This window comes from Acipenser ruthenus, chromosome 28 (genome assembly GCF_902713425.1).
Source record: "Acipenser ruthenus chromosome 28, fAciRut3.2 maternal haplotype, whole genome shotgun sequence".
Taxonomy (NCBI): domain Eukaryota; kingdom Metazoa; phylum Chordata; class Actinopteri; order Acipenseriformes; family Acipenseridae; genus Acipenser; species Acipenser ruthenus.
Window position 1 is genome coordinate 17,408,084 of NC_081216.1, and position 14,479 is coordinate 17,422,562.

Here is a 14,479-nt window from a genome sequence, read left to right on the forward strand (position 1 = left end):
ATGGGTTTAGCTTTCAGTATAATTTGACACTGCTGGGAACGGTCCAGGAGTGAATTGAAGAGGTGGTTCTTCATGGTAAAATTGATGTGCGTTGCTTGGCTGCCTATGAAAAAACACACATCTTAGCTGATTACTTTTGGTGCACCCTAGATACAATAAAAAATATAGATAACACGGTTTTACAGAGATATTAATTTAGTCAAAGGAGAATGCTCTGAACACACTACATGTGCAGTATATTGTGCCGTTAGAAAGTGTATAGTCTAGGAAAATAACAGGGGGCTCTATTTTTTCATTGAATCGTCGACGCGGTCACAGGGATCTCCCACAGGGATGAAAATGCCAAGCCATAGTGATATAGTAGAGGTGCTAATACATATTGAATATCTTGACTGTTCGTCCATTTGCCATGAAACTATGTAAGGATATTCCCTATTAATTATTGAAAGTACCTGAATATCGGTCATGGTGACTGGTTGGGATAATAAAGGTTATATCTTAGTCAATTAAATATCATGAAATTTCAAGAAACATAGATATGTTAATACATGACCTTATTGGGGCATGTTCCTCTATATAGACTGTATACATAAGCTGCAAACCTTTTATCATAAAAAACACACAAGGGCATGATATGAAAAAAGAGCATTGCATAACGCCGATATATATATATATATATATATATATATATATATATATATATATATATATTATTTATAGAACAAAGAGGTATAATGATGCTTTCATAAGACGTGCTTCTTGTTGTATCACATACAGCTTATCTTAGTAAGTGTAGTGTTACATTATAAACAAGCGGAGGTCTTTCCTGTGAATGTGAAGATCGTCTGCGCATGTTTTTGACGCGACTTCTCTTCTCGGCTAGGTGGGAGAACCAGGGGCGGGCTTTTTAGAATCCTAAAAACAGTGACGTCGGTCAGCGTGACATTGCAATAAAATTGATTTTTTTTTAACTTCCTCAAGTAACAACTAAAGTAGATTTGTGATTTCCATTCCAGGCAAGCCAACACAAACATCCTGGTGTAAGTTGTACTGTAAGCAGTTGTGCAATATGTGTTGCGCAATTTTAGCACATGTGGCAAATGTGAAAGTGCTTGTCAGTTTTTACACAATACATACTTTTACTGTATTTGTCAATGAGAGACCAATGTGAAAGCGCTTGTCATCTTTACACAATACGTACTTTTACTGTATTTGTCAATGAGAGACCAATGTGAAAGCGCTTGTCATCTTTACACAATACATACTATTACTGTATTTGTCAATGAGAGACCAATGTGAAAGCGCTTGTCATCTTTACACAATACGTACTTTTACTGTATTTGTCAATGAGAGACCAATATGGACAGTTTAAAAACTCTCTCTCTCTCTCTCTCTCTCTCTCTCTCTCTCTCTCTCTCTCTCTCTCTCTCTCTCTCTCTCTCAATTCAATTCAATTCCATTCAAATTGGCTTTATTGGCATGACAATAAAAATAATTGTGTTGCCAAAGCACATACATGGCATAACCAACTCAAATATACAGACAAAGAATTTTTCTTAATACTAACAGTATCCCTCCTCCCTCTATATTAATACAGTAAACAGAATCCCTCCCTTCCCCTCTATATCAAACAGTACCTCTCTCTCTCTTTCTCTCTCTCTCTCTCTCTCTCTCTAGTGTCCCGCAGGGAGTACATGTGGTTAGAAATGAGATCTAGCAGCAAAAATGTTCTGTGGGTGAATCTAAGGTCAGCCAAATCTATTGTGGCATACACCATTATTTAAATAAATAAATAAATACATGATGCTATGGTAATTACACGCCACAAATTACAAATACAATTGTAAAATATATCATGAATAAACCTATACTGCCTCTTACACAAAAGCGGGCGTGTGTACATGGTGACGCTACACAGGAAGTGAGCCATGCAACAGTCAGGTTAAGAGCTAGTTTTGTTACTTAAATAACCCTTTGAGATCAGCCTGAAAAGCAAACCTTTAGACAGCCACATTTAGATCTCTTGACACATTCAAACCAGTTTCCAGTTAACATCTCAGCGCTTCAAGGCACAATTTCCACGTCTCTGTGTTCTGATAGGAAATTACCATGATTCAGACAAGTGACCTTAATTTGGCATATTCCTTAACTGTTGCTAAAACTTCACAACAATTGACCAGCCGGTTGCCATAAACGGGTCATTTTGAGTACAGCTGCACATACATAACAATTTTTGGTAATTAATATTATTTACTTTCTTAAGAAAACTATATTACTACTGCAAAAATTGTACATTGTTTTTTAAATGTACAGTGACAGTCACAATTTTTGAGTAGAAAAATGTGCTTCATTTAAACACCAAGGGTTTCCTTCTCAGATAATCCAGTGTTGTCATTTTAAAGAAACAGCAGATTTTTAAGAATCTGCGTATTATAAATGAAATTAAGTTTGATATATTAATGAGATAACATCTATACTATTGTTGGCTTCTTTAATACAACACTGTATTGCATTCTTAAAAACAGTCTTTAAACAACTCATGACTTAAACCTGTGGCTGATGAGCTTAATATAGTTTGATCAAGGCCTTGGAACGATATAGATAGATAGATAGATAGATTATAGAGCTTTATAATATTAGTACAGTATGTTAATACAAATATTTTAAAAGACACCAGGAAATAGCTATTTTACAAAATGGAAATGTTAAAAAAAACCAAAAAAAAAACAAAAAACAGATAATGCACATTTTATAAGGAGTGGTACTCATATTTTCAAGGTCTGGACGTGCCGAAGTCCACGGACTAAAATCCACGCCCCTTAATGAATATGTAAAGCAGGTACTGGCGTCACCGGTAAGGAGTTTCTTTAAATAACGTCAGCACGCCCCCTCGCAGATTACTGCTGCATAGAGCATCACTCAGAGACCTGGGGAAAACATTCCAGTTACTTCTATCGTTGTCCAGTATCTTTACCGCAGTTTTACTAAGGTAAGCTGAATTCGCCTGACCAGAAACTGTGTCATCTGGACAAGCCAGCCGCACAGTTGTCTTCTTATTTTGCTAGTTTTCATTCACATATCAAATTAGTCGTTCTGCAAAAAAAAAAAAAAAAAAAAAAAAAAAAGAAAAAAATGAAATGACGATGCTCAGCCTACGTGATGCAAAGGAGAGGAAATATGGGGAGGTCTGCTGGAGAAACGACATTACCAGGCTTACATGTATAGTTTGGGCTTTTTCTGAATTTGGTTTATATTTGTATTCTTTAAAATGTTCATTATATCTATTTTTTCAATAAGCCTTATATGTTACATGAAACAGAAAGAAAATAGCATTTGATCGTATGTATGGATGCCAAGTCACCATTTTAGCAGAAGAATACTTTTTTTTTTTTAGTCGTGTTCTTACTTTAACGAGACTGCTAAAAAAAGATGTATTCTTTCAATAATGAGTATTCGATGTTAATAATATTTTATATTTATAATTTATTTGTGGCTTGGAATACACAGTGTATGAATATTGTATTCTGGTATAAATGACACAAAAACTAATTTACCGTTTATTATTTATGATGTATGTTTACAAACATTCTATACGGTTTTAAAAGTGGTCAAAATAGTGGTAATTGGTTTGCAATGAAGAAGACTATGTGTGTGTATATACAGTTGTCATCCCAGGGGTGGATAAATGTATCTCCCCCATAAGAGATTTTTAATTTACAATGGCTTTCTTCAGAAACATTTTAAACATCTAATATTTAAAATTACGAATGTATGCTGCGTCACTTTTGCGCAAACCGACTTCAAAAAGCTCGGTCTAAGCATCATTTCAGGTCGTAAGATCAGTAGCACATTGTATGACACGATTTTAAAAAAAAAGGAATGGAGTTTGATTTCACTGGAGCCGGATCATGAAGGTCGGCTGTATAAAGTGGATCAGGCTCGGATTCCACTCACCCGTCATTGTCATGCTGTACGTACCGTAGTAAGACAAATTAACCAATGAAAATCAACTATGTGAACGTCATTCAGTTGCTGTATTTCAAACCGTTTTTTTTTTTTTTTTTTTTTTATTATCATCGGAAGTGCACAGTATACTGAGGTTATCAATGAGGTAATGCGCAACAACGCCAGTATTTGGCAGATTTGCCCTGGTCATCCTCATCTTGTCTGCCAGCCTAGTTGTAATTGAATTACAGAATCGCTCATAAAGGAGGTAGTGGTCCAGTGGTTAAAGTCCAGGACTTATAACCAGAAAGTCCCCGTTTCAAATCCCACCTCTGCCACTGACTTACTCACTGTGTGACCCGCCTCAGCAAGTCACGTAACCTCCTTGTGCTGCATCCTGAGGATGAGACGTTAATGTTTTATTAAAGCTACGTACACACACACACACACACTGCGGCTGACTCGATTACAAACGGCGGTTGTGTGTTGTACACACACACACACACACACACACACACACACACACACCTTTCATTACTGAAGTGAGTACACTCCTTGTTTAAAAAAACCCTCTGAACTCGGGCCATATTTGCCGATTGTGATAACATGGAGAGCTCCTCACACAGCTGTGCTCTTTTCTGCAAAACGAGCGGAGACGCCGTTTTGCTTTTCTCTGCACTGCTAAATACAGCGGTGATGATCTGCAGTACCATGACGGTAGATCGAAACGGGCCATCTTCCGACCAGAAGGCTGGTGGGAACGACTTGAGTGGTTTCCAAGTGACTGGACTGAAAATGTACGGATGTCTAAGGAGTCGTATATGCGTCTTATCATTTAATGAGACATTTCCTGGAGTGCCAAAACACAGATAAGACGTTCGGCATCGGTGGAAAAACGAGTTTCGGACGCACTGTGACGTTTGGGGATACAAATTGTACCATATTGTTTTATTTAAGTTGCAAAACCACATTTTTTTCTTACAACAAATATACAACTGTACTTTGATTAAATAATAAAAAAGTATATTATATGTATGCACTATTTACCATTGTTATAAATGTACTATTCATCAAAATTATAAAATCAACTTGGTCTCATCAGACACCTATATAAATATATTTTTAGCCATGTTTGTCATACGGAAATGTCTGATAAATAATGACATCATTAGTTGCGCAGAAATCCACTGAGCACCAACTGCGGTTGTGTTGGTGCGGTTGTAATACACACACACTGTTAGTGCGCATTTAATACCGAACTGAATGATAGTGACTCTGGGTATACGCGCAGTTCACGGTCTACCTCTGTAAAGCGCTTTGTGATGGTGGTCCACAATGAAAGGTGCTATATAAAATCAATATATTATTATGTCACTGTTATTATTAATGCATTTATTTATTTATACTACAGCACTGTTTCATGTGCATCACATTATTCTACCCTATTCTAACGATACATTACATTTTGTGCGGACGATTGATGAGGAGGCGGGTATCTGAGAAATGGGGGGCGTGACTCGGATTTAATATTTTCGGATGAAGAAGGTTAAATCACAGGTCCTACAAAATGTCCGGGTACGTTACACTTAACTCACATATTTAAAAACACACAATTCTGCCAGATGTGTCATCCTTAACCTTTATTGTGACGATATACTGGTAATCATAGCATTTACGGATTGTACAAAAATATAGCGAAACAAGATATACAGCTGTATCGCTGTAAATACAGTCTCATCGCGGTCGTGGCGCAGAGCTTCTAAGCGACCAAACAAAAACTAAAAACTATAGAAACAATATTAGAACAAAAACGATGTAAAAAAAACTAATACTTAGACAACCCCCAAACCCTAGTCCAGACCCATTATTATTTCAACAGTTTTGCCGCGCGCAACCTTCGCCGCCTGAGATCAAACGTTCATTGAAGGAAAGTGGTAATATATATTTTTCTGTATTTTATAAATATCTTTATAATTTCAGTATAATCTTTTTTTTTAATTGGCCTATAAGGTTTAAGGATGACACCTGACGAATTTCTCGTTTTTTTAAATATGTGAGTTAAGTGTAACGTAACCAAATTGGGTACGAATGTCTTCATAATTTCTTTGGTAGGTGAAATGGTAGCCGCATCTGTCCAGAGATTTTTAGACAAAGAGAGGTGATACATTTTGTTGGACTAATGAAGCAATAATTAATCACACGCTTTCAAGACCTCAGAGATCTCTTCTTTCATGTGAAAGTAGGAAAGTTATTGATGTTTACATTCAAAGGTGGCATCAGAACTTTAACACAAATAACCCATTTGAATGATTACAATTCTAATACTGTCAGGAAAAATGTTGCATGTCGGAAAAAAAGCAGGACGTGGCCACACAATAAACAAGGACAATTACAACAAAAACAAAATAAATATGCGAGCTAAGTGTAACGTAACCATATTTTCTTGATTACAGAAGTGACCGTCAATTTAATAACTCTCCCCTATGGCCTTTTTCATATCATAGTATCTGCAGCCTTCATCTAACCTCATTTTTTCAGGCTCTTTTTCCCCCGGCGTTGTGATTCACGTTAAATATTTGAGCAACACGGTTAATCCGCCGGGTATTTCTTTTAAAACGAGGCTACATATTATAGATTTTAATGTTCATTTTCCGATTTTTATGGTATGATGGCGGTTTAGATTGAACTGATTACAGAAAGTGCACAATTCAACATGACGATGCTTTACTGCGGTGACCTAAATCATGTTTTTATTTATTGATGTTTTTATTTACAGGCATTTGTTTGTTTTGAGATTTCTATGTGAACGGTACAAGTACAGACATAACGATACAGATCATTTACACTGTAGACTAGGAGAAATGATGTAATTGCATAATTTGTAAGTACCTGCGAATTTGTGCTGCAGTTTTGTCCAGTGTTTCTTATCTGTTGTAATAATAATTATTTACAATCCACCTACAGGAGGTGCTTTATAATATTTTCATACAGTCCTTAAGTAACAGTAAACCCTTGGATTGTCAGAATTTATAGGAATCAGTCTGAGCAGCAGTTTAATGTTATGTTTACATAGCTGACTGCTTCAGGTATGCAATATAATACCTACTGCAGAATCTTTAATTTTATAAATTAATTTAGAAACAGTATTATATATATATATATATATATATATATATAGTATTGTATTTAAAAAAAAAACTGTTTCAAAATGAGAGGGCAAGGCAAGCTGTTGAAAAGAAGGCCTTGCCTCACAGAGTGCTGTCTGCCATTTCATGATACGCTGTCTGCTTGTGAAGGTCATGTGGTCAGTGCCAGATAGGTTCAAATAGCTGGGTAGAGCTTTGGAACATCCACACTCCTAGAATCTTGTTGTGTCTTGAAAACTCTTAACAAGCCCATTAGAATTTGTAATTCAATATTATTCCCCTATTATGTTTACAGATGCAGAATACTTCAGTTTTCACATTTAGATTTCCTCTTTACTAGGTTGACAGTCATGGTTGTGTACTTATGGTTTAATGGTAAGATAATGGGTGCAATTGTAAGAGCCAATCTAAAGGCACCACAGTGTTAACATTTCCATGTTTTGATATAGTAATGGTATGAACTGACACACACACACACTGACAGTTTACTGCTATACTGTGGTACAATACCAATATCAGTGTTTCACTATATAATATTTGTTCCAAAGCTTTATTAATTAATGCTGTGGTCTGCAAATTCTCAATAATACACATGCCGAAAATTAATTTATTGAGTACAATTCTACACCAAGTTTATAAGGAAGGTCAATAGCAGTTCAGCCCATGCACGATACTGTAGTGTTGCTTTATTTTACATACTTATAACTGAACTGGCACTTAGCAGCCCTGTGTTTAGTTAACAGCTTTAAACATGAGAGATTCTTGATTCAATGTTTTATGCTAAGATTTTGCTGTAATTGCAGTCTTTTGTTCTGTAAGTAGAAGAGAATAATAAGACAGTGTTGATCAGATGCCCAGAATGTGAAACTATATGATGTCAGTGATATGCTTTCATTTTTTTCCAACCAGTTTACTATTTGAATCCTGTTTTGCATGCAACCTTAAAATAGCACAATTGGTCAAAACACATCCTTTAAATTCAGAGATACTAAAACACAAGGCCTGCGGTACGTAGAATTTGAAAGTACAGTATATTCAGTTCTAGATTGCCTTCAATCATCAACACTACAGCAGGGTTGTCTAGTAATGTTTCCTTCTCTCATATTCTCCTCTGTTGTTTAAATACATTTTGAAACCTGTTTAAAATGGAATTCAAGTGGCTTAGCAAACACTAAACTTGGCACATCAAGCGCAAACTTTGCCTGCACCTGGTTACGAGTTGGTTTCTATGGAAGCCATTGAGTGTAGCAATCCCTCAAATAGAAACTTGGTTGGATTTGTAACAAGAAAAAAAGGAAGCTAGAAAAAACAAACTAGGTGGCTCCTATGGCTTGGTAATAAAGAAATAAACACTCTTTGGTTACTATAGTTACATAATTCAACAAATAAGCTATTCTGGCTGCAAAGATAACAGAAGTCGTTAGGGGTGTCAAGATAGATAGATATGGAGCATATCACAGCACCATGTTTGTTCAGTGACTTTTTGGGAGCTCTGTATCTTATGCAATGGTAGCTGCTTCCCAAAGTTAACATAGTGGAGTAGTCAAGCTAGCCTCAAGTGACTAAGCAGATAAGTGATTGTATACAGTACTTTACTTTAGCATAGCCAGTCATGAGCGAGTTGAAATGGTTGTGAGTGGAGGTTCAGTTTCGTTTATACTGGAGGAAAGCCACAAACATCACAGCCGCAGCGTGGCACACTGTTGCTTTTGTGTCGAAAACAGGAAATTAAAGCCTGTGTTTTAGTGTTACTATTACAAAGTACTTTCACAGATGTCTACCATTGGTTTTTAAGCACTAATAAACGCATTTTCTCAATGCATACAGTATATTACTATGTTTTTATGCACATGCATGTTTTCAGTTGTATTTGAAGGTCATTTTTTGCTTCTTGCTGTAGAATAATTAAGAGTTCTCAATGCATATAATGTTGTTTATTATTTCCTGCCTGATATTTGATTAGGGAATTGATTGCTGATTGCACCTCTACTTTTGTGTCTCTCCAGCTTACAGAGATGGCAACTGTGAAGGAACAGCTGATCGAGCATGTGATGAAAGACGAGGCTTCCGTCCCTCGTAGTAAAGTGACAGTGGTGGGCGTGGGAGCCGTGGGCATGGCCTGTGCCATCAGCATCCTCACCAAGGTGAGTTGAACACACTGGAATGGAGCTAGGATTCAAACACAATTTCAATTGCTGCACCCTAATAAGTACTTTAATTGGTCAATCCCAGCACCTCAGTTTGCTACTGGTTCTTGAAGGAAGTCATCCGTATTCTGTGGTACCAGCCAGGCACTTCGGTGCTAGGACTGAAATTGTGTCTGAATTATACATTCCTGTTTTAAAGATCTGAGGATCTAAATATTGATCCTCTGCTTGCACATGAAGTGATTGGGTACCAAAAATCAATATAAACCTTTTATTTATTTTTTGATCTATGGTGTTGTATTAAAAAACAGCATTTATGAATTACAGCTTCCTGTGCTATAACATAACTTGAAGGTATAATGTGCTGTACTGCTAGTAACCTATTTTTTACTGATAACACTGTACCCACATGAAGAGTGGATACTTTCAGCACAGGCTTGATAACAACCTTTTTTTAAATGTAAAGTATTTTTAAAATGGGGACTACACCTTTAATTTACTTTGACACCCCCTCCTTCCCCCTTCCGGCACCTGTATCGAGGACGTCTCCTAATGAGGCACTGCCTGGAAGAAGGGGCCCAGTGTGCACGCTCTGGATGTCCACATTGAACCAGGGCAACTCAGCAGTGCAGAGGGACATTGATCCTCTGCCAGTCACTTTGACTTGGCTTTTGAGAAGGGATGAAAGGTGTGTGTGTGGGGGGGGGGGGGTCAAAGAAATTGTTAATAATTACTTTTGAAGGGCGGGTGAAAAGAATAACTCAGCTGTGAGGCTGTTTCTGCAGAGCAGCAGTCTAGAGCATGCATGCAGAAATGACTGTATGCATGCTAGGGGCAATGAAGCCTTTGTTCTCTTGACAGAAGCTCAATCGGGGCAGGCAGGCATGAAGGGGACATTCTGAAGTAGATGGTGGGAACTGAACGATTTCTGCATGAACTGTGTAAAGGCTGTGGGGGTTGGTTATTTAGTAGGTCCTGCTTAAATCCTCTTGAAATTGTTTGCGGACCCCTGGAGTTTTGCTTCCCTTATCTTCGAGAAACTGTATGTCTACTTGCTGGCCGAGCTTCGCTGTTCCTCGGCTGTCCTGTGTTAACCCCTTCCTCCCATGTGCCCCGCAGGAGCTGACGGACGAGCTCGCCCTGGTCGATGTGATTGAGGACAAGCTGAAGGGTGAGATGATGGATCTGCAGCACGGAGGACTTTTCTTGCGCACCCCAAAGATTGTCGCTGACAAAGGTGAGGGGATAAGCACCCAGGTCACAGGGACAACACCCCTAAGAATCTGGAGGTACAGTTAGAATAAAACAGACATTAAGTAGAGAGGCATATAGAGTGTAAATGGTGTGATTCTATGATAAAGGATCAAACATTATGGGAAATCTAGGGTATTGCCACAACTTGTCCTATTGCTGAATTTTCTTCTTCTTGTTTCTTGTGTATACATACCTAGTCCCCCATTCTAATAATTTTTATTCAATAAAGGACTGCTCATATACCCAGTTTCCTAAGAGCTTTGGTAACGAATGACCCAGTTGCTTAACTTAACTAGTTTTATATTATATATTTATAGTGGTGACACATGTTTGTACTGACTATACTTTGTTTGATAACCATTTAGCAATAGTGTTATGCTGCAGTGGTCCATGAGATGAAAAAGGGGAAGGCAGTACTGTAAGCATGGTTCTATGTCTCTAAGTGTGTGTGGTCTTTCTCCTCCCCAGACTACAGCTGCACAGCCAACTCCAAGCTGGTGGTGGTGACAGCTGGCGCTCGTCAGCAGGAGGGCGAGAGCCGCTTGAACCTGGTGCAGCGCAACGTCAACATCTTCAAATTCATAATCCCCAACATCGTCAAGTACAGCCCCAACTGCATCATCCTCGTCGTCTCCAACCCAGGTGAGAGGAGCATCTGAGAGGGGGCTGGAAACAGAGCCCCCTGCTTTCCCAGCCACAGCCAAAACAACCAGGCCTCAACACAGCTTGTTAACACACAAACTGGTTTGGAATAGTAAAAAAGGGTTATAATCTATTCAAGTATCAAAACTGATAAAAACTGGCGCAAAATCACAACGTGCTGGTGTAGGGTTTAAAAGTAACTTCAAAATAAAGGGAAGGCAACTCGAATTTCAAAAAATACTTTATTGGTGTTGTCTTAAAATTACCTTAATTCAAATATCAGCAATAAAATAATCTTTCAAAGAGAAGATACACAGGCCCCAGTTAAACTAACTGCCCGGCTCCATTGCTGATGACCTGCTCTTGTCCTTTCCTCTCCAGTGGACATCCTGACCTATGTAGCCTGGAAGCTGAGTGGCTTCCCCCGGAACCGTGTCATCGGCAGCGGCTGTAATCTGGACTCCGCCCGCTTCCGCTACCTGATGGGAGAGAAGCTGAACCTGCACCCGTCCAGCTGCCATGGCTGGGTCATCGGGGAGCACGGAGACTCCAGCGGTGAGTCTGTCTGTGTCTATCTGTCACACTTCTACAGGGTTTCCCTTAAATTATTGGCAATATCATATTCCGCTTAGGACTTTCTCTGTTAAATCTGGTGGCCACACACTGTTGACTATAATGCAACATACATTACAATGATTTGAACAAATCTGTTTAATAACAATGTCTGTGTTCCTGTCTTGGCAATTAAAAAAATGGAGCTCAATAGACTGTTAACAAACTTTTGTCTAAAGCAGTTTTAGGGTGATAGCACAGGGAGAGATTTCTGATCCAACACTCTGGTGTAACCAACCTGATATTACACAGATTAATGATACGTCATATAATCTGCACTGCAGAATAAATCTGCCTGATTAGCTACAGAGAACATCCAACCTCAGACAGTTTACAAGGACTATACCCTGAAAGACTAATCAACAGAAAACACGCTGCTTTTTAATCAGAATAATGTTATTATTACATTTAACTGATTATGTAAGTCACACTTACCTTAGTTGTATCTTAAGAATCGCTCATCAGGTTGTGATCAAACTTGGTATGGACATTACTTAGTGCAAGGCATTAACAGTGTGAAGTATGGATTAAAGTATGGTTGTTTCCTCCCCACAGTACCCGTATGGAGCGGGGTGAATGTCGCTGGTGTCTCCCTCAAGAATCTGAACCCTGATATGGGCACAGACAAGGACAAGGAGAACTGGAAGGAGGTCCACAAGCAGGTGGTGGAGAGGTGAGCAGCTAAAGTCATTCCGCCTAATTCCCTGCAATGTGTAGGGTCCAGACTAGTTTGTAAACGAGTTTAAATCAACACAAACACATTTTTAAGATGTTATCACAGCTTGCTTCCCAGCTACAACTACTTTATGAAATAGTTTTTTAATCCCCATTTCCATTTTAAATGGAAACAGAGAATGAGAAGGTTATACCCTTATAAAAAGTAGACTGCTGTATATTCACAGGTAAAAGCGTGCAGCAAAGTGCAGTAAAGCAAAGACATTAAATTGATAAATTACAGAATGGCATTATCAAAACCATTGTTAACCATGTGAGAGTATATGCATATAAGAATGGTAAAGCATATTCAATTAGTGTGAAATAACAGTGAAAATTTACCATGCTAAATGTCAGGATGATGCAGCTGTAATACTGGCCCACTGTACACAGAGCTCTGTGTCTCCCTTGCTGATCCACTTTCTCTTTCCTCTGTCCCCCCCTGTAGTGCCTATGAGGTGATCAAGCTGAAGGGCTACACCTCCTGGGCTATCGGCATGTCCGTGGCCGACCTGGTAGAGACCATTCTGAAGAACCTGAGGAAGGTGCACCCCGTCTCCACCATGGTCCAGGTGAGCCATTTTTCTTAAAAGGGGTGCTTTTAAATCAGATGACTTTTGAGCAATATATGGCTTATTGTGCTCCAGAAGCTGGCTGTTTTGAAGTATCCCATTTAAGGTTCTTAATGGGTTTGAAGAGACTGCAATGGCAATCAGTAATCTTAGGTAGAAGCAAATCCAGTCAAAATTAATGACATGAATTGTAAAGCTCTCCTGTGTGGTGGAAAGGTCCTGTATAAATTGCCTGATTAAAGTCTTATGCTCCGGCCCTCCTCTCCACAGGGAATGCACGGTGTGAAGGATGAAGTTTTCCTCAGCGTCCCCTGTGTTCTGAGCAGCTCCGGCCTCTCAGATGTGGTCAAGATGACTCTGAAATCTGATGAAGAGGAGCAGCTGAGGAAGAGTGCAGACACCCTCTGGGGGATCCAGAAGGAACTGAAGCTGTAATCGTGCCCTCTAGCTCCATACCCATGCCCACCCCCTCCCCCACCAAACCCTCCCACAGCAAACCAAAAACCGCCAGTATAGTGGTTCTAGGGAGGAGCGACCCTCTTCACGATTACATCAGAGGCATTTTAATGTGTGTTTGTGCGTTTCTGTACTGTTTTCGTCTTCCTTGCACTCCTTGTAGAATTAATAAAAGGCAGTTTTAAACGGTTTTGCATGCAAGTCAGTTCAGTTGGCGCCAGAACCATTCCTTTCACCATGTGCACTTCAAACACAGTATTAAGTAGCTTACGGCCAGTTTCAAACCGGTAAAAGCTTGTGAGAGGCCATGGCACTATACTGTAAAGTAAGACTGGCTGTTACAACTAAAATATGTATTTTCCAAAATGTGAAAGTATTCAGGGGGTTGGAGGAAAATTGCTATATTATTCATATTTTGATATGTGATTATTATTATTTTTTAATTTAAATGAGAGGTTCTAGTTTTTTAATTACATCTCCACCCCCAGCAAACTTAAAAATGTTACCATATCACATTTACACTGTGTGGGGTATGCAGGTACTGCTCAAACAATATAACAACAGTATACAAGCAGATATGCCAAGTATTTGACCGGTAGTATTTGAACTTTAATTTTTTTATCAGAAGGGGTAAAAAGTTTGTGAGCCACAAAGTAATCAACTTGCTGCAAACCTATGGGCAATTTTAGATAAGGAAGCTGGAAACGGCAGTCTGCTTTTTAGTATTCATCTATTTAAATGTCCGCTGGAAGTACCTGTTGTTTCACTCTGTATCCCATCATATGGTGTTCCTGTGCAATGGAAAATTAAGCGAAATGAACTAAAGGAAGCTTGTTGGCCCTTTTGTATAAGCGCCTGCTCCAGCACCAAATAAAATTCCAGGATAATCCACTGCATCTCGTTTTGTATTTTATTTCTCTGCTTTGTTGTGGTTATTTCTATTAGTACAGTATGTTCTCATAACATCCATAAAACTTTTAAGAAGCAAGTT

General features: G+C 38.6%; 1 protein-coding gene across 2 annotated transcripts; it reads left to right on the plus strand.

Moving 5' to 3' along the window:
• The first annotated feature begins 2,852 nt into the window (after window positions 1-2,852).
• Window positions 2,853-14,379, plus strand: LOC117434898 (L-lactate dehydrogenase A chain). Of its 2 annotated transcripts, none has more exons than XM_034057606.3 (8): window positions 2,853-2,989; window positions 9,098-9,235; window positions 10,358-10,475; window positions 10,961-11,134; window positions 11,516-11,689; window positions 12,302-12,419; window positions 12,909-13,032; window positions 13,303-14,379. In XM_034057606.3, exons 2-8 carry the CDS (start codon window positions 9,107-9,109, stop codon window positions 13,465-13,467), a joined length of 1,002 nt encoding a protein of 333 aa, XP_033913497.1. In that variant the 5' UTR covers window positions 2,853-2,989; window positions 9,098-9,106; the 3' UTR covers window positions 13,468-14,379. The 2 variants fall into 2 exon arrangements, with proteins under 2 accessions (XP_033913497.1, XP_033913498.1); XM_034057607.3 differs by having other exon boundaries at window positions 2,878-2,989; window positions 9,105-9,235.
• Window positions 14,380-14,479: the final 100 nt, after the last annotated feature.

Excerpts from the sequence above, each read along its gene's own strand:
- LOC117434898 (XM_034057606.3), top strand. The coding sequence starts at position 9,107 with ATGGCAACTGTGAAGGAACAGCTGATCGAGCATGTGATGAAAGACGAG. Across the intron at positions 11,690-12,301 it reads GGAGCACGGAGACTCCAGCG|TACCCGTATGGAGCGGGGTG; the intron begins GTGAGTCTGTCT and ends TCCTCCCCACAG. Across the intron at positions 12,420-12,908 it reads CACAAGCAGGTGGTGGAGAG|TGCCTATGAGGTGATCAAGC; the intron begins GTGAGCAGCTAA and ends CCCCCCCTGTAG.